At 41.4% G+C, this 21,318-nt stretch overlaps 1 protein-coding gene across 5 annotated transcripts in view; it reads left to right on the plus strand.

The window, feature by feature from the left end:
• The window catches only part of SPECC1 (sperm antigen with calponin homology and coiled-coil domains 1), a 274,574-nt gene that overhangs the window by 38,027 nt on the left and 215,229 nt on the right, over window positions 1-21,318 (plus strand). For all 5 annotated transcript variants that reach the window (XM_079131656.1, XM_079131660.1, XM_079131661.1 and 2 more), the window contains exon 2: window positions 15,516-15,690. In XM_079131656.1, coding sequence (XP_078987782.1) covers window positions 15,544-15,690 — 147 coding nt within the window. In that variant the 5' untranslated portion in view covers window positions 15,516-15,543. The remainder of the gene's footprint in view (window positions 1-15,515; window positions 15,691-21,318) is intronic.

Consider the following 21,318-nt stretch of genomic DNA (forward strand, 5'->3'; position numbering starts at 1 on the left):
GTCCTGAAGATAGAGCTGCTGGTCATGGTTGTTATGGACATCAGGACTCCATTGTATGTTTGTTGCTCTGATCAACATTGTTTTCACAAGACAGCTATGCTGTAGTCCTGAGTTTCCCACATAAAAACCCATATAGAAAGCCACTGCAGGTGCCTTCCACCACCACCCTCCCCCCTGTCATGGCAGCAGTGGCCAGCTTGTTGACACCCTTTTCTGTCCGGTGTGTGTGCCACTTCCTGATGGGATGCCTGGGTAAGCTGCCATGTTCCTCCTTCCATTATAGATAATACCTAGCTGCCACTAATCCCAGAGGGAAGAGGCACGTTTGCCTATAGAATAAAGTCTAAGATCTTTTTTTTAATATAATTTTTAGTTGTGATGGACACAATACCTTTATGTTATTTATTTATTTTTATGTGATACTGAGGATTGAACCCAGTGCCTCACATGTGCTGGGCAAGCACTCTACCACTGAGCTACACCCCCAGCCCAACGTCTAAGATCTTCAACCTGCCATTCTAGACCTCTGCGATCTGCTGCCAACCCATTTGACCAGGGCTGCTGTGCACTGCATCCCATGCTCATCTACTCCTTCCACCTGAGCCACTCCAGCATCCACACCCTTGCATCACTCTTTTGCCTGTCTCTGTACCTGACTTTGCCTCTTGCCTGCCTCTGGGTGTATTCTCACCTGGAATGCCTTCCAGGTCCACATCTTGATAGCCTACCCTTTCTTAACAGCTGAATTAGTGTCCCAGGGCTGCCATAACAAAACAGTGTAGACTAGATGTCTTAATCTAAGCCATCAGTCTTAAACATCAGGATTTTTTTTTCACAATCCCGAAGGCCAGAATTTCCAGATCCAGGTGTCAGTAAGTTAACACTTTCTGAGGATTGTGTCTTTGGTTGGTAGGTGGCATTTTCTCACTGTGTACTTACATGGTCTTCCTTCTGCTATGTCTGTGACCTGATTTCCTTTTATTATATGGCCATCCATCATGCTGGAATAAAGCCCACCCTAAAGACTTCATTTCACTTCAATTACCTCTTTAAGATCTCTCAAATATTAGGCACATTTTGAGGTACTTGGGTTATGACTTCAACATTTGAATGAGTCTCAAATGAATTTGAGCCTTGCTATAGTTTTCACTGAAGCATCCTCTTATTTGCATGCATCAACCCTTGAGTGGACTTCTTTCTAATGCTGATCTTTATTCTTTGGTATTCATTCCTTCATTCATTGAAATATCATCGAAAAGCTGTCAAAGCTATAAACTCCTGGACTATATTGTTACAGTGTTGACCACACCAACTTTATCTGCCACGGTTCACCCTGTCCATTTAATTTTTTGTGTGTGTGATGGGGAATACTGGTGATTGAACTCAGGGGTACTTGACCACTGAGCCACATCTCCAGCCCTATTTTGTATTTTATTTAGAGACAGGTATCACTGAGTTGTTTAGCACCCTAATTTTTACTGAGACTGGTTTTAAACTTGAAATCCTCCTGCCTTGGCCTCCTGAGCTGCTGGGATTATAGGGGTGCACTACTGTGCCTGGCCCGTTCATTTAATTTTTAATTAGCCCATCAAACAGGAAACTTCTTGTACTTCCCACCTGTAGGACATTGATCCAGATGCTGTCTGTGCATAAATGCAAAAGTGGTTCGGATTTAGTACTTAGAATTAGTTGGAGAGAGATGGAACTTGCATACCTAGTCATACGAAGAAGACATTAAATGTAACAAAGAGAGAAAAATGGTTGGAAGGCATATGAAATTATTCCTTCTTTTCATAGGTGTAGGTAGGGTTGTAATCAAATAAGGTATAGAGAAGAAGTAACACTTGACCTGGGATGGAAAGATGAATAAGAATTGTGCCTATAGTGAGGAGCCTTTGAAATCTGACTGCTTTTACTTAGCATAATGCATTTAAAATCCATCCATTTTTGTGTGCATACCAGTAGCTCATTCGTTTTTTTTTTTTTTAGCTTTTAAAAACATTTTATTATTTTATTGTATAGCAAAGCTGGGGATTAAACTCAGGACCTGTGTTCACTAAGTATGTGCTCTCCTGCTAAACTACATTTGTCCTATTTTTGACATGTAATGATTGTACAGTGTGATGTTTCAACACATTATGCAATGATCAGATCAGATCAATTAGCATAACCATTACCTCAAACATTTATTATTTCTTTGTGGTGAGAACATATAGAATTCTCTCTTCTATTTTGAAATATACAATGTGTTATTATTTGCTCTAGTCACCTTACTGAGCAGTAGAACTTCAGAATTTATTCCTCCTGTTTAACTGTAACTTTGTATGTATTAACTAACTTCTCCTCACCCCACCTCCAGATTCTGGATACCACCATTCTACTCTTTTCTCCTGTGAGATTAATTTTTTTAGATTCAAATATGAGTGAGGTTATGCAGTATTTATATTATCTGATTTATTTTACTTTTAATGTCTTCTAGACTCAAGCATGTTGTTGCAAGTGAATTGATTTCATTCTTTTTATGGCTGAATAGTATTCCATTGTGTATACATACTACATTTGTTTCATACCTTAGCTATTGTGAACAGAGTAGTCCTGATATCTCTTTGATATGATTTCACTTCCTTTGTGTGTGTATGTATGTGTGTATATATAATTCATGTATCAGTCAGCTTTCTGTTGCTATAATAAAGTACCTGATAAAATTGACTTAAAGGACAAAAGATTTATTTGACTCCCAGTGACAGAGGTTTCGGTCCATAGTCACTTGGCCCCATTGCTGTGAGCTTGTGGTGATGCAGACCATCATGGCAGGGAGCACATAGTAGAGCTAAACTGTTCATCTCATGGTGGCTAGGAAGCAGAGAGAGAAGAAAAAGTCAGAGATAAATTATAGTCCCCAAGTGCTCACCCACAAGGATTTACTCCTTTTAACCAGGTCTCATTTCTTACAGTTTCTACCACCTCCCACTAGTTCATTCAGCTATGAATTCTTTGATGAATTCACCCATTAAGGTTAGAGCCCTGAGAATCTAATCAATTCCCAAAGCCCCACTCTTAATGTTGCTGCAATGGGGACCAAGCCTTCAATATACCTGCCTTTTGGGGACATTTAGGATCCAGACTATGTCTACTAGTAGGATTTCTGGGTCATATGGCAGTCCCATTAACTTTTTGAGATATTTCCATAATGTTTTCCGAAGTAAACAGAACATTCTTATGGTATAAGGAATGCTGGTGAGCTTGTGTACAGGGTGCTGAGGATGCTCACTGTGGTTTTTGAAGGAAGACTAATCTCCAGGTAAAGGGGGCATGGACTGGGTTTTATAGGATAAGAGCAGGAGATAGGTAGAAAGTAGGAACCAGGGGTGGGAACCCTTTCTGGGGCTTGGAGTAGCCATGGAGAGGCTGGAGGCTTGATTATAGATTGTTGTATCCCAGCAGCTGCTGGGCATTTGCTATTCCTGGAGTCTGTATGCAGCAGAGGGGAAAAGAGGCCCCATAGGGATGTCCCTTATCCTGAAACAAAGAAGAGGCAGGGTGGCCTTATGATGTAGCTCACACGCTCTTCTTTGAAGGCCAGGACACTGACAGATGAGACTGTGTCATACAGAACTCATCCTCAGGGAACAGCCTCAGCATAACCATTTCTGTCCCACACCCTGGGCACAGATCATGTCATGCTTGCTGTACTTGCTGTTCCTTGTAGAATTACTCCTGAAGACTGTGTAAGGAATGTGTCATGACCAGATAATCCTGGTAGCAGCCTGCAGAATAATCCCTCATCTTTGTAGTTCTTATATATATTTAAAATATAATACTAGAAGTGTTGGGTGCTGAGGAGAGATAGGGCATATTGCAGGCCCTGAATAAATTAACCCTGCAAAGCACAGCAGTTGCTTTCATTAGCCAGCTGGCACTACAGGAAGATAGCTAAAGCCTGTGGGTTAGGAAAGAAAATTTCAGGAATGCGAGAACAAAAAAGAAATCAGCTGCATTCAGTGATTTAACTTAATCCATTAACAATAAAGAAATCCAGAACTCACGGTGCTCTGAGCAATAACTGTCTCCCAAAACAATGTGTGCAAGGGGACAGACTTTCTCTGTTCATTAGGGGGATGTCCCCCACGACTCTGGATACCCAGGATGACAGTACAGGCATGAGTTAGATCCCAAAAGAGACAATCCAGATTTTATTTGTGCTTTATTTGTTCCTGCAGAAGCTCCAGCTAAGTTCTTTCTTCCCCATGTTTCTGCCTGATGGTCCTAAGGAGTGACATTAATTAACAGACTCAGCCACTATTCCAGATGGTTGCTGCCATCATGTTCACTGCACTTAAGGCCTCTGCTGCCCACAGTCCTGAAGACACCTCTCCATAACTTCTGGGGCCACAGATGGGAGCCTTTCCCTGGCAGGCTGCTACCTCCATCACCCTAGGCACCTCCACTGTCACTGCCCTGTTGCTTTGTAATTTCAAGGTGCCAGAAAGTCATATCTTCAATAAGAAAGCAGAGAAGGCACAATAAATCTGGTGTGACACCTCAGAATTTCTTGTGGAAATAGCTCTTCCAGTGTTGTTTCAATAGCCCTATTCTTAACTATATTTCTTCTGCCAGCCTCCCCACATGCCTGGGCCACAGCCCTTCTTGTGAAGTTTAAAAATCAGAGTAGAGGGTCTCAACTGATTTTTAAACTCACATGGCTTGAGGCTGCCTTCATAAAGGTCAATAAGGTCACCATTATAGAAATCCTGTTTCTACCTTGTGGAAGTTCTTCATGAATATATCAGTTATCAAGAGACTCTGAAGGTACTATATGAAAGGAGAAGACCTCCTTAATGGAGAAAGAGGAGCCAGGGTTCAGTCTGTTTTTTTCTCTTGCATGCTAACATTCTAGGTTTTACAAGCTCAAACTTCACTTTAGTTATTAAGTTGGTTGTCTCCTCCAACACACACACACAGTCAGGAATTTGTCAAGAAAGTTTGGACATTGGTTAAATGAATTCTTTACTTGACAGCCTGAGGAGAGGCAGGGCATACCCTACCTTTGATATCTGATGCAGATGAGTGTGGGGAACTGGTAGAGATGAATGTATCTTTCAGGAGGAAGAGAGAATAAGTAATCATAAATTACTGGAAGTGAAATGAGCCAGTGGAGGAAATCCTGTCATGTGACTCATGAAAATCACTTGCTGTAGGATTTATTCCCTCAATGATGGTGAAAGAGTTGACACCAGCTCTTGCCTCTGAATCAGAAGTGGTAGTGCGGGTGGAATGCTTCCACCATTCCTTGCTTTCTTGAATTTTTAAATACTTTTGCAGTAAGTGAACTTGTGAGATGACCGAAGGTTTCTCTTGTGGAGTTCCCTTTGCAATATAGTTAGCATGTGTTGTTAGAGTAAGCACATGGCATGCGGTGGCTGCCTCTTCTGAGTTTGCAGAGCTGGTACTAGTTTCTTCCTTGATGATGTCTTCCTGTAGTCAGAAAACCAGGGAGCAGAGGAGGGTAGTGGATATGGTGAGGGTCAGGTCTCTTCACCCATGGGTGGGGTTTTGTCACAGAGGGTCCTTTATTACATCAGTGCTCAGCAGTGCTGGGGGATAGGGTTTGCGTCTCTCTCTTGGGTCTTAATCGTTCAAGGGCATGAAAGCCCATTGGTGGAGGTTGAGCAGTTGCTGGGTGTGTGGGGTTCTTGCATTGTTCCTAAGAGGAAATAAAACAGAATGAGACAGAACCAGCTTGTCCTGGAAGCTGTGCCACTGACATCATAGTGCCCTTTGTCCACCTGACATAGAGGCCTCAGGAAGAAATAGAAAAGGTTGAATAAGAGATAAAGTTCTCACATTCAATACTTTACTCCTTCCTTAATCTGTAGTTACCATCAGTTCCAACTTTATAAAATATCTACTAAAAAATTAATTTATTATGTTTCTAGTAAGACATCTAGTTCAGCCTTAAACCATAAAAATATTATTTACTATGACTATGAAACTAGGATGTATACCAAAAAATTAAAAAGCCATCCTTCAGGAATAAATACAGGAAATTAGATAGAGCAGGAAATGACTTTAGAGATTTGGTATTGAATATTTTTAGGAACTATTTCTCAAGCATGACTATAAGTTAATGAGTTTAAGTTTTATAATATGAATACTTACATATCAACATGAATGCCATTTTTTTTTTTTTTTTTTTTTTTTTTTGCGGTGCTGGGGATTGAACCCAGGGCCTTGTGCTTATAAGGCAAGCACTCTACCAACTGAGCTATCTCCCCAGCCCATGAATGCTATTTTTAAGGTAACAATCCTGGAAGGCTCTATATCAATGAGGTTCTCATCCTGAAAGCAATTTTGGAACCTCTTTTTTTGCAATGGTTAGAGACATTCATAAGTCTTACAGAAAAAGAATTGTCATTGTTTTCTATCCTGTTTTGTATTCACCAATTACTTTAGCACCTGCTTAGGTGAGTTCCTCCTATTGTATTGACAGGGTCCTATGTTGAAACCTGTATGCCTTTTATAAGTTTTCTGGCTGAGTGGATCAGGAGCAGAAAAATCTCCACATGCATGTCGTCTGTGAAAGGTAGAATCTAATATTCATGGATATTTTGTTAAGCACCTACTATGTGCCAGGAACACAATGGTGGAAAAGGGAGGCAAGGCCCTTCTGTTAACAACTGTATTAACTTTCCATTACTGTAACAAAATACCTGAGACAATCAATTTAATAAGGGAAAAGATTTATTTTGGCTCAAGGTTTTAGAGATTTTAGTTCATGGTTGTTTGGGGGCCTATGGTGGCACAGTACACCATGATGGAAGCACATAGTATAAGAATCTCCTTACTTCATGGCAGCCAGGAAGCAAAGAAAGAGGGAGGAAGGACCCAAGGTCCCAGTATCCCCTTCAAGGGCATGCTGCCAATGACCTAACTTCCTTACACTAGGCTCCACCTCTTAAGGTTTCACCACCTCATGATAGCACCACAGACTGGGGACCAAACCTTCAACACATGGACCTTTTGGGGGACATTTCAGATCCAAATATAGCACCAGTCTTCCATGGTAGTGAAGGGAGGCAGATAATCAATGACAGATAATCAGTTATGGAGAAAGTCTTCATTTGGTAATAAAAACTCTGAAAAATAGGACCACTATCAAGGTAATCTGTCTCTTTGGGTGAGAGAGCTACTCCACAAAGCAGGAAGAAAATGTATCTTAGAAGAAGTGATCTTGATGAAGATCAAAGCACAAAGCTCCTTGATGGGAACTAGCAGGGCATGTTCAAGGAGCTGGAAACAGCTTTTGTAGCTAAAGTAGAGTGAGCAAGGGACAGTGGGCCAAGTTAAGGTTGAGAGGTGGGCATGGCCCAGGACATTGGGAGCCATGCAAAGAATTTGTCCCAAATGCAGTGAGAAGTCATTGGACATAATGATTTGTGGAGTTTTTTGTTGTTTTTGTGCTGGGAATTGAACCCAGGGCTTCACACATGCTAAGCGCACTCTCCTCCTGAGCAACACCCCTTCCTTCCCGGTGGTGTTTTTAAAAAATAATAGTTCTTAAAACTTTCTAAAGTTTAATATTTTAATTGCACCATCATAAATAAAATAAAAATTTCACAGCTTTATTGAAATGTCATTGATAGATAAAAAGATACATATTTCATGTATAAAATTTGGTGAATTTGAAGCAGAGAATGAGCCCTCAGACACTGAATTTGCTGGTGTCTTGATCTTGGACTTCTCAGCTTCCAGAACTGTGAGCAATACATTCCTTTTGTTTATCAATTACTCAGTCTAAGATATGCTGTTAGGATAAGGGGGAGCAGCAGACCCAGAATTGGGTCCACAGCTTGAAGTAGTGCTACCTGGGTCCATACTGGGAATTTAACAAACTTCTGGGCATTTGTTTTTGCTGATCTTTTAAGATGGATGACAAAGCTCCCTGGTAGGATAGTCAGGAACATGAGAGAAGATATAAGAAAATGCTGAACATAGTGCCTGCCTCATTAGTGTAGATAAATATTACTTAAAAATAAGAAAGATGTGAAGGGTTTTGAGCAGGGAGTGATCAATCCCAGCCCAGCACTCAGAATTCCAAGAGGAATACCTAGAAAATGAGCTCCAGGAAGAACTTCAGTGCAGGCCTTTGCTGGGACAAAAACAGGGTTCCCAACTGAGGTGCTTCAAGGAGTCTGATCTGCCCATATGGGTAGGTGTGAATTTGAGAATTGGTGTCCCAAGGGCAGAATCCAAAATGACTCTGAAGTTTGGAGTCTGGAAAGTAAGAGAAAGGCTATGCTGATGACAGAAATGGCAAGGTTAGGGTCAAGGCTGGTTATCGAGAGTCTGTTCTGGACCCTTCCACTAAGGCTGGCCATGAGGCCACCGCCAGGAGGGCTTACAGGCCAACTGGCAGACGGGTAAATGGACAGTCAAGGAGACCCTCCTGGACTTGGGTTGGGGAGGTTTTCTAATGTGGAGAGACTTAAGGTCACTTTGGAAGTTGGGTGCTGAGCAGGTATCCTGGGCTTCCTCTGTTTGCTCCCCTACCATCTCTCTGCTCCACTAGAGACACTGCATCTATGCTCTATACCCTGCTTTTGCTGGCACACTGGAGGGAAGAGAGAATTGGCTCCACTGAGGTGTTTCTTTCCTCTGCTGCCTCCCCTGAGTCTCCAGAGTTGGTTGTGTTTTTGTACTAAAGGCCCAAATTCTGAATCGTGGTCCAGTTCCTTCTAGCTTCCAATTGCTTCCTCTACCTGCCTCTTGCAGAGCTAGGGATGGAAGAATCCTAGTCCTAGGGTTCTGCAGCTTCCCTGCTGCTTCTCCAAATCCTGCCCACGCCTTTGTCAGCAGTTCCTCTCAGCAATCCTCAGTTTCCCAGCTGGCATCCCAGGCAAAGGAAACAGCATGTGCCAGGTACCCAGAACTGGGACTGAATAAATATGGCACAGGATGCTTCCATCTAAATAAATATGAAAGTCTCTGGTTTTTCTTATAGTATAGATTTTATTCTTACTTTGTTATTCTGCAGTAGACCCTTTTAAACTGTCTGCAAAGAAAGGGCTCTTGAAGGATTTTATTTCTGTCTCCTTTTTCTACTGCTCTGGCTCATCACTTTTAAGTCTTCGATGTGAAGCCACATGATAGGTAAGGAAATAACTATTCATTAGTGGTCATTCAGTTCTTTGGGATACTGACCTCTTGGTTCAGCTTTAGAGACATAAGGACATCACAGACCAGTGATTCTGAGTACTCGATCTCAATATAGCTGCCAGATTACAGCCTCTCTTTATGGCCTGAGTATCATATTTGTGAAGAGCCTCTGCTTCTGTTTCTTATTCCAGATTACACCCTATTCCTGTGGGTTTCTGCCATTGGCGGTGTGCCATAGTTTCTGTGAGTTCTTATTCCACTCTCAGTGTTTATTTTCAGGTTTGAGGTAGTGTGATCTGTAATATACAAATGTCCTTTCTCATTTAATTTTTGTTTGGTCACTTAAAAACATTTTTTTTAGTTGTACATGGACACAGTACTTTTATTTTTTATTTTTATGTGGTGTTGAGGATCGAGCCCAGTGCTCTACATGGGCTATGAAGGTGCTTTACACTGAGCTACAACCCCAGCCCTGTTAGTCACTTTTTGCTTCTCTTTTTCTTCCAGTGATGTCTGCAGAAGAGACCAGTGTGTTTTAGTTTGCAGTTTTTCTTCTGATACCACAGGGAAATCTTTCCTTTTCCTTATTTACCAGGAAGTGATTTAGGGCTATTGGGAAAAATGTTTTTCAACTCAAGATCACAGGAAATAATCATTTTTAAAGAATTTCCTGTGGTCACCACTTAAGTCTGGGGTTTCTTTGGCTGTTCCCTAACCAGATTTGGTACAGTAATGTTTCCATGTTAGATGGGAAACTCACTGGGTGCATTGTGTGTCCCTCTGTAACCCAGGATCCCAGGACTCTCCTTCTTCCCCTACAGCAGTTTTTCAACTTCAGCTTTGCTGACATTTAGGCCACATATTTCATGGGACTGCTCTTTGGGTTATAGTTCTAGCCGCATCTCCGGCCTCTACCCAGTAACACCCAAGGTGTTACCACCGCAAATGCCTCCATACTGTGCCATATGTCCCCTACCAGGCTTAGGACCACTACCTCAGTAGCAAACTCAACACATATTCTGACAAGCTCTAGCTAGATATTTTCAACATGCCATTCACTAATATTCTGTTTCCTGCTGAGTCCCATGGTAATTGAGCTATGTGCACATTCTTATTTTCTTAGTTCTCAGACTTGAATGCTTTAGCTTTCCGCTTCCTACTGCTTATTGTATTTGCAGCCGAGACCTGAGCACCCTCTCCCACTCTCACAGGCTTGTCATTATTTTCTGATTATCCAGAATGGTTTCCCAATCACTTTCCCATTTTCTTGCCTTAAAAGGGAAATAAAACCAAGAGACCCAAGATAATCCCCAACACAGGCTGTGAAGGCGGAGATTCAGTAGCAAAATAACATGTTTTCAGAGCATGGGCTCTGACCTTCCCTGTGCCCAAGCACCTCATTGTATTCCTAAAATAGCTGTCCCCTCTCCCTTCCTTTCCTCCCTCCCCGCCTCCCTCGCTTTTTTCTTTCCTACATTATGCTGTATAATTTATGAGTTATAGCTTAAAGGCAAGTCTTACACTATTCTGGACAGGAAAGAAGCTTGGTAAGAAAATAAAATGTTTGAAAAATTAAAAGAAAACATCCCTGGGAACACCCTCTGTCTGCCCCTTTCTCTTCACTTCCTACTCTCTTTGGGAACAGATTTCTCGATTTAACAGTATTCCCTCGAATGATTTGACTTTTGGTGATGTTTATGAGACTTTTAAGAAACACTTTTTACCCCCGCTGTTTTGTACTTACTTAGAGACCATCTATTCATTTTATGTTGTTAATTCCTATCCATTAGAAAATATTACTTAGCCAGCATTCCACCTGTGTTTATCTTTCAGCAGCTGGGGTTTGTTGGCAGCAATTCTAATGACTGTAAGGCATCTGCCCTAGGTGTTTATTGCCCTTTCTACTTTCCCCCTTTCACATTTCCAAATGAAAATAGATTGCTCTGTAAGAAGAACATTTTTGGGCTGGGGCCGTTGCTCAGTGGTAGAGCGGTTTCCTCTTCCTATGTGAGGTACTTGGTTCAATGCTCAGTACCACATAAAAATAAATAAATAAAGACATTGTGTCCATCTACAACTAAAAAAAAATTTTAAAAAAGAGCATTTTCCTCACATTTGGTATGTCTGTCTGCCTCCTTCCCTGAATATTTAATTGATCTGTCGCTGTGTGTTGTTGAGTTAATAGAACAGAGAAGGCCTCCATTTAACACAATCAACAATTTTGTCTAGAAAGCAGCTCATATTTGTTAAGAGCATTCTATGTGCCTGGCATTTGATACCAACCTTCTCATTTAGGCTTCACAATTTTTTGAAGTCATCATTCAACTCTGTCTTATTGGGTGAAGATGTTGAGAATCATAGTGCTCAAAAAGCATGCCCAAGCTCACAGTCAAGCTGAAACTGCATCTGGACCAGGTGCCTTTGATCCACAAGCCCTCATGCCTTGCCATGTGAACAGAGATTATCTCGAGAGACCATATCCATCCTGGTGTTTAAGTGTGTAGGTTTTGGAGTTCATTTAAACTAGGTTTGAATCTTGGCTCCTGATAAAATCTGTGATTTGGGCAAGTCATTTGGCTTCCCAGAGCCTAATAAGGTTTTCTCATCTGTAAAATGGGAACATCTTAGTTCATTTAGGCTGCTATAATGGAAATACCATAAACTGTGTGTTTTATAAACAGCAGAAGTTTATTGCTTACAGTTCTGCTGGTTGGGGAGTCAAAGATCAAGGTACGAATGGATCCAGTGTCTGGTGAGCATTTGCTCTCTAGTTCATAGATGGTGCCTTCTTGCTGTGTCCTTACTTGGTAGAAGGTGCAAACAAACCCCTTGGGCACTGATCCCATTTGTGAGGCCTGATCACCTCCCAGCTGCCCTACTTCCTAACAGCACCACTCTGGGGATCAGGTATTAATATACAAATTTGGTGGCAGGGCACACAAACATTTAGACCCTAACAGGGGGTGACACCTCATAGGGTTGTAGCAAGGATTTAATGAACCTTCCTCACAGAACACTTAGCAGTGCTTTGCCAGGCTCAGAGTTGGATAGCATAGCTGCTCATCTGTCACTGCAGCATTTATGTGATTAACTGGTTCCACATGTCAGAGAGCCAGGCCTAAGGGTGGGGTCTGAAAAGAGGGTAGTAGGAGCAATGGGAAGTGAATTGGATGGAAGCCTGGAGTCAGCTAGGAGTGGACTAAGGGGTATAGCTATTCCTTTTGGGCCAAAGGCTCTGCAAGTGGACAGAGGGCTGGGCTAACATGGGCTATGCTGTACAGGTAGACAGCTCAGTGGTCATATCTGTCTGTTCCAGAAAACCCCAAACTGGGGGTGGGTACAGCAGGGGAAAGAAAGAAGCCTCCAGAAGATCTCAATGGCATCAAGAAGATATTGGTTGAGGTCGGAGTGGAAGACAGGAGATTTTTAATAAGATCCTGAGACTTGGAGCCTGGGAAGCAGGGAGCAAGGCTTCCATTCATTCTGATGGAGAAGTGGGAACAGCTCTCTTCCTCACACACCTTTCCCATCCTTTTGTCTGCACCGACCTGCAGAGTCTATCGTCTCTCCATAGCAGGTGACATGAGGCCACTCCCAGGCATCACATCCTGGGCATTTTCTCTTACAGGCATTTCTTCCTGGTTACAGTGAGTAGGACATTGGTGATTTCATTATTGTACATTATAAATTCTGAAAGAAAATGGGATTGGAAGGAAAGAATCTAGCTGATGGATGAATACAAGGGTGAATTCAAGAAAATAAATGATGGCAGAAAGGAAGGAAGGATACTCAGAAAATAGCATGGGAAATAGGAGGGGTCCAGACGAGAAGAGTTCGTTGGGGATATTCATTTGGGAATAACAGCTGAATTCAGAAGGATGGTAAAGAAAGGCGTAATATGACAAATGAAGTGACCTGCAGAACTTTCCCTCAGAGCAAGCAACTCGTCAGACTGAAAAATGATTGAACATTTTTGGATGCAACATTCAGGAGATCATCAGATCTGTTGCCAGAGATTAAGAGAGCAGTTAAGCTCTTCAAAATTTTTTATTTTAGTTGTTGATGGACCTTTATTTTTATTCATATGTGGTGCTGAGAATTGAACTCGGTGCCTCACACATGCTAGGCAAGTGCTCCACCACTGAGTCACAACTCCAGCCACAAGATCTTCAAATTTTGACTGACATGACTTGCCTGCCTCCCTCCTTTCTTTCTTCCTTTCTTCTTTCCTTCCCTCCCTTTCTTCTCCTTCCTTCCTACTTGGATTCCTGAAGTATTCAGAAAAAGATTGCAAGGATAATGTCCTTTCCTTTTCTTGCTGTTTTTCATCTTCATATATATATTTTTTTATCTTTTGGGTGAGTTTCAGGGATTACCTGGGAAGATTTTGGAACACTTAGATGCATTGCAAAATCACCTTATGTGTTCCTAAAGTAGTAGTCATTTCTAAGTAGTTCTAATCATCCATAAAAGGTGGTGTTGATTAAATGGATATTTTATTTCAATCATTTCCCTAAGTCAGAATGATGTGTTGCTGTTTGGATCTGTAGTCATTACTAATTCTCTTCAAGAATCATTTAGACTCTGTTAGTTCATTTTATCTTGGGAGGGAGTCGTAATGAAATTAGTTACTGAACAGGTCTTAACCTAAACATTCTTTTGCTGTTGCTGTGGAAACCAGCAATAAAAATCGTAGTTTGAGAAAGAAAAATAATCATTGCTAAACATCAGTAAAATACATGAGAAGTAAGCTGCTTTTCTTATACAGATTTTTTTTTAAAATCATGATAACCTGGAACCAGGCTGAGATTAATAAGGTTCTGAGCTAATCATATAACTGAAATCATGTGTGGTTTTTCTCAGAAACATTATGGAAAACGAATCACAAAGTCTTTAAAAGAATATTAAAACAAGATATATTCCAGACTTGTATAATTAGGTCAAAATGGATTCGACTGACATGTAAAACTAAAAAAAACCAATTAAAAAAAAAGAGTATTTCACCAGTAGTGACAGTCACACGCTGCTGTCATCACAGGCTGACACGTGGACCCATGCCCACAGCTAATCACTTTGTTTAAATAGGAGGAGGAACTAGATGACTCTTGGGGAGAGAGTATTATCACTTGGAATGTTCTCTTCCAGCCAAGAAAGAAGACAGGAACATACAGTGGCCTAGCCCATGCTAGGCAAGCACTCTACCACTGAGCTATATCCCAGGCCTATGAGGTTTTTTTTTTTTTTTTTTTTTCACCAGGGATCAAACCCAGGGCCACTAACCACTGAGAGCTCCCCAGCCCTTTTTAACATTTTTATTTAGTGACAGGATCATGCTGAGTTGTTTCGAGCCTTGGTAATTTGCTGAGGCTGGCTTTGAACTCACAATCCTCTTGCCTCAGCCTCTCAAACTGCTGGGATTACACCCCAGCTCTAAGTGAGTATTTTTTTTTTTTAAGTGTGTTTTTTGATGTTTTTTCAAAGGATGGAACACTTTGGTTTGGGTGCCCTGTGTCATACTCTTGGCCATCAGAGTTCCCAGGGATAGGTAAAGGCAGGGTTGGAGCTGAAGGAGACCCTGGAGGGTATTTAATCCAGTTCTGTTATATTGCTGACAGAAGGAACAGAGGATCAGGGAAAGGGGTGGGCCAGCCACTTCTGGCTCAGTAACGACAGACTAGGATAATTTTTACAACTGATTGCCAGTGGTGATATCCAGGCCACCCTCCCAGTCTCTCAGTATGTGGATTTCACCCAAGAACTTTAGCTGCATCCTGCTACTTTGAACAATTTTTATTTCATAAAATGATTTAGTCAGAGCAGTAACTCTGCCCCATAATGTCAGATCTGACCAATTGAAATATGATTTATTAATTTTTAAATGATAACCATTTTTATCCAAAAGAAGAAAAGAGTCATTTTGTTCTTCCATGAATTCTAACTTTCAAGTAATTCATTTATGTCTATTTAGAAATTAGGTAGGTTATTCCTCTGCCAGCCCGAAAGCTGCAAAGCTTATGCATGTTTCCTGATTTGACTCCTGCCGTCCTGTTGTGTGCGTGTACACCTGGTACATTACTGTTAGGTGTCTCTGATGGATAATAAGCTATTAATTTGCCAAAAGATAATGTCTGAGTGTCATTAAATATTACACATTTCAATAATTTGGATAAGTCTATTTTAGAGTCGTAAAAATTATCCTAATACAAAAGTGTCATCTTGGGAATAGAGTTTTCTCTTTCTGGCCAAATCATAAGTGCTCATTCTCTGTGACAGCAGTCTAGAGGGGTAAAGCTTTACCCATGTCACTTGGCAGGTTCAAGTTACGGAGACACATGTTTTCCTTTTCTGCTCTTCTACAGAAAGACAGCCCCCCGCCCTAGGACAAACATGAAGAGCGCAGCCAAGCCCTGGAGTCCTGTCGTCAAAGCGGGAGGCCATGGCCCCGAACGTGCACGGCCCATTCCCACCGCTTCTTCTGGCATGAAGAGTTCTAAATCTTCAACCTCCTTGGCTTTTGAGTCCCGGCTCAGCAAGGTATAGACTAAAGTGCCCAGGACAAGGCTGTGGTGATCCTTGTTGCCCTGGTTGGGAGGACTGGAGAGAGCAGTAGGCAAACCAGTGAGCTTTCAGGACAGGGATATAGGCTCATAACGAAGAGTTCCAGAGCACCAGCATGTCTTGACTGAAGGGAACAGAACAAATGACTGGTAGCAGGGGTGGTCTGGGATTGAGAAAGGAAATCTAGGAATTGTTTAAAACAAAAATTAGGGTCATCTGCCCTGGATTATGTGGACTCTAGGCAATTTTGTCCCATCACCTCCCTGGATGAGGTTCAAGATCACCCATAATCTTCCCAACCCGGACAATCTAGTCATTCTCCATCTTCCTCTCCTCTCTCTGTATCTCTCTGTATCTATCTCTGTCTCTTTCTCTGGACTCATCAACACTGTTGATTATGTCCTCCCTCCGGTAATACATTCTTCTCTCATTTTCTCCTTCCTCCTCATCCCCATTCACCTCTAATGTTAGGCGGGCCCAGGGCACAGTCTTTGTATTCACCTATTTTCCAGCTACATTCATCATCTATATCAGAGATTCTCCACATGCTACACCTGACACCTCCTTTGCTGTTCTGAGCTGAAATTCATAGATAGTTTCACCAACCTGCAAGCAGATGTTTGAAAAATCAATGTAGTATCCAGAATCTAGTATAAAAGGAGAGTATTAAATGACATGTATTTCCATCTGCAAATGCCTAAGCATGACTGTGCAAAGGACCCAAGCAGCTCCTGAGAGCTCATGGATGTGAAAGTGACAATGCAGTCTGACCCAGGCTTGTGTCAATGACACATCATTGTTTTTGAAATAGTGAGTGCTCTTGGTGAAATTCTGAGTCAAATGAAGTGCAGTCTTCTAATTTGTTTTGTTATGATAGCTATATTCTTAGAAAGTTCAGTGTGTCACTGGGTGTGGTGGCACACTCCTATAATCCCAGTGACTTAGAAGACTGAGGCAGGAGGATCTCAAGTACCAGGCCAGCCTCAGCAACCTACTGAGACCCTGTCTCACCATAAAAGTAAGTAACAAGAACTGGGAGTGTAACTCAGTGGTAGAGTACATGTAGGTTCAACCCCCAGTACTGCAAAAATGAAAAACAGAAAGTTCAGTATGTCTTAAGAGTTTTATGTGTAAAATGAAGGGAAGCCTTAGGACTGAATTATAAGAAAGGGGTGTTCCACCTATGTAACGTCACAGAATCTGAGAAAATTGTGTGGGTGGTGGAGAAATAATTTGTGCAAAATTGTCACATACATTGTAGGACATCTAGAGTTCCCATCCTGCCACCCATTATCATAGCATGTCCAGTAATAGTGACAGGAAAAAAATATACCTCACATTTCCAACATACTCCCAGAAGGGCAGCACTATCACCATTGAGAACCATTTTCCTAGGTGATAGTGTCTATTATTATGGCTTTTTTTTTTTTTTTTTTTTTTTTTTTGCGGTGTTGGGGATTTGAACCCAGGGCCTTGTGCTTGTAAGGCAAGCACTCTACCAACTGAGCTATATCCCCAGCCCTATCATGGCTTTTCACTGTATATGGATGACATCCAAATTTCCATCTCCAGCCAGGAGCCTCCTACAGCCACTGTGACATTGCCCCTTGGATGTCTACATGCTGCCCAAGGGATAACATGTCCAAAATTGGATCTTGATTCCTTTTACTCCACCTTCCCCACCCTTCAAATTTCCTTCGAATCTTCCCTTTTGCACAAATAGCAACACCATCCTTTTGATTGCTCAGGCACAGGATCTTTTCTCGTGTCCATGATGCATCACTTCTGCTTAAAAATACATGTCAACAGCAACCTATTTCCACCAACTGTAACTTGCCAAGCCATCTACCTTTTCTTGTCCTGGCTTCACTAAACTCTGCTTTCATCTTTATACTTTATATTCTGTTTGCAGCAGAAACCAGAGTGATCCTTTTAGCACAAAAGTCGTGTCATGACGTGTCACTTCTCTGCTTAAAACTCTCTAGGGCTCTCTCCATTCACTCAGAATGAAAAGCAAAGACCTTGCAGTAGTCAGTGATGCCCCCAAGACCTGGCCCCATTTCTTCTCAGACATTGTCATGTTCTTCCCCAGCTTTGACCACAATCTCCTAGTGACCATGACAACTGTCCCTCGGACATGCCAGCCACACTCCTGCAGCAGCATGTTGGTGTTGGCTATTACCTCTACCAGGAAGGCACATTATCAGAGGGGTCATCCCTGACCACTGTACTCAGAGTGCCCCTTGGCTTCCATTCGCCCTCCTTACCCTCTCTTAATTTCTCTCTAGGCTCTTATATCATTGCACACATCTGCTTATTTAATGTTTGTCTCCCTGTGACTGAAATATAAAAATCCGAGGATAGCAGGAACTCTCTGCTGTTTTGTTGTTTGTAGGTCTGAACCTACTGCTTAGAAAGGTTACCAGGTACCTGGCAGGTCCAGAGTATTTGATGAATACCTGTGTTCCCCTGTTCCTCTGGGAGTAGAAGTCTGGTGGAATAGAGGAGCTTGGCGTTTGGTCAGGGCAGCCTGACCTGGAAACCTGGTTCTGCCGTTTTCCAGCTGTGAGATCTCACAGAAGCCATGGAACCATCCTGAGCTCCTGTTTTCTTGACTTTGAGGGAAGGTAACACCTTAGTTGCCATGAGAAGTAAATGTAGTTCAAGGGTTGGTCACATACTTTTATTATTCTATCATAATGGACTCAACCTCATTTCCATTATTTTTTGTTTTTATTATCCTTCACCTAATATCACATTTTTAACTTAGATTTTTAAATGAATGCATATATTCTATCAATAATAGATCATTAGGACTACTTCTGGAATATATTGAAGTATTTTCTATAAGGAATGTTTAAAAATTTTTTAAAAAAAGGCCTGATATATAGGAGTGTTTCATCAGGATTGCAAGATGTTGGCCACTTCTGTCATCAGTAGGTTGATGTTTTGTGAAACTTGTTCCACAGGGAAAATGTCAGGGAAAAGCACATATTCATGTTAGAGGATTTCTGCTCTCTGAATTCCTGAGGTCTACTGTTCTTATTCTAGAGAATGACAGGGCTTGAGGGAAGGAGTAGTAGAAGGAACTGAACCGTGCCTACCCCTTCATCCTATTCTGCCCTTACCATCTCCTTTCTACCTACATTTGTGGGTAGAGGAAGAAAACTAATACTTCAGAGAATAGAAGAGAAACTGAGGAAATAGTGAGGTCAGAAAATAAGTAGATTTCCTTCCGCTAAGAGTTTACTACAAAAACTTACAAGCAGACAGAGAAGTTGAATCATATAACGAACACTCACATAACACTACCTGAACTTCATGGTGGACATCATACTCTATTTGCTTTACAGTAAATAGATCCATATGGTTTTTTTTTTTTTTAACAATTATCAAACGTTTTATTTCTTAAAACCTTGGGACTTGACCACAGATAATACATCTCTGAATTCTTCCTCTTGGTTCTTCCCAACCACAAACAAGAACATTTCACTATGGACTTACTTTGTTATGGACTACCTCTGACGTTACCCCTGGCCTCTGATCCTCCTCCACTGACTGTCCCACTCCTCCTTCTGGCTTCACCTAAGAACTTTTGTACTTGCTGATCTACACAGCTAGAACCTTCTTCCCTCAGAAATCTTCATGGCTCACTCCATTTCCTCAATTTTTCTGTTCAATTGCCCCTTAGTAGAGAAATATTTCCTGACCACTTATACAAAAAAGCAACCTCCACCATGACTTTCTGTTCCTTTTTCCTACTTTATCTCTGTTCCAGAGAGTTTACACCACACTTAATAGCACCCATGTGTTTGTTTTCTGTCTCCCTGAACCAGCATGTAAGTTAAGAGTTTTGTTTGTTTGTGTCTCAGTTGAGTCCTCATGGCCTGGCATGGCATCAAGCTCATGACAGATAATCATGTTTGTTCAATTAAGTTAACATCCTCTCATCTAAAACTGGTATCTACCATTCTCGTCCTGTGAACTGGAGGTACAAAGAGGAGAAATGTCATCTGCCTTGCAGGTACCACCACACCTGCAAATGGGAGTCCTCAGCTCCCATTTCTGTTTCCCTGTCTGCTCTGGCTCTGTATTCTGTGCACTGTATATTTGCCATCTACTCCTGGCTCCCTTCTTCACTGTGTTTGTTGTACTGGGAGTTAAGCCCTGAGGTCTAGCTCTTCTGGGCTCTTCTGATGATTGGCTCCTAGCTGGATTTGGCCAAAGTGTAAGAGGAGAGAGAAGTTAAGGTATTCTTTCTCTGTGTCTCCTGTGTTTCACATCTGAATTTCCCCATGATACCTAATTCCTCAGGTGGGCCCTCTGTCAGGTACAGTTCTCTCTGGGTTCTGGTAATGATTTTTCTTCCTTTGCCCCTTCAGACAGTGGGTAGGCCTGCCTGCCTGTTGCCCATCTCTGAGTGTTTCAATATCCCATCTCTGAGTGTTTCAATATCCCATGTTTGTTCTTCTAACTCTGGACACACCTAAGTTCATTAATTTAATTCATTTAAAGATCTTCTTTTATACCATATGTGGTGAATTTATTTTCTAATCCTTGCCCAGAATGATACCCAAAGGCAATATTTTTCATGTATGTAGAAGGTATTCAAATGACCTAGAAGGCTTTTTAAACTGTTTGGGTACTATTCCCAATTTCTGATTTAGAAGATATTAGGGATCCGCAAATTTATATTTCAAACAGGTTCCCAGGTGATGTTGGTACTAATAGTCTTAAATCCACAGAGTGAACATCACTGTCCTGCAGAATACTCTTTTATGATCCTAAGTTGCATATTCTGAATGTCATGAATGAAAGCTTCCCAAAAATTGGAAATGGAGGTTGTAAGGGTGTTGGAGGGCACACTCAGGGAAAAGAGGGCCTGTTCCTTCCTTAGGATGTACAGAAGATTTCAGCTTGCTGATCCCAGTTGCTGATATTGCAGAAGGCTAACTAATCATAGTAACAGGTAACCCTTATTGAATGTTCACAGTGTGCCTGACACTCTTCCAGGCACTTTGAAGTACTATTACTGCATTTCAATACAGCAACATCCTTATCAAGTAGATATGTTGCTACATACATTTTGAAGATGAGTAAAAGGCATACAGACAGGCTAAGTGACTTATCAGAGGATGGCAAAGCTAATAAATAGAAGATCAAAATTTTTCTTATGAAATCTAACTCCAGTGGGCATGCTTTTTCACTAATCTGAAAAAGAGATGCTTGGGGATCAGAATGCATGGGTGACTGCCCTCTATCTAAACTTTTATTAAGATATCCTTAGTGTTTCCTGATCACCAAAAGGCCACAGTCATGAAAATTCTACTTCTTTGCACACAAATTCTCTGTAGTAATGATGATATTTTAATTAAATTGTTACAAAACTAATTTGAGAACTTGAATAACATAGAGTAGTCAAGAATAAAGAAGGAAAGAAAACTATGTTTCCTTGGAGAACTCCAGGTGCTACAAAGCCTAAGGATATTTGTCATCCATTTTTTTTGAACTAGAGATTGAAGTCATTTTTTGGTGACACATTGAAGTTTAAATTCACTGTACAAAGGACAGTTTGAGGGACATTAATACTTGAACAATGATATA

This window comes from Sciurus vulgaris (assembly GCF_902686455.1).
Source record: "Sciurus vulgaris genome assembly, chromosome: 3".
Taxonomy (NCBI): Eukaryota; Metazoa; Chordata; class Mammalia; order Rodentia; family Sciuridae; genus Sciurus; species Sciurus vulgaris.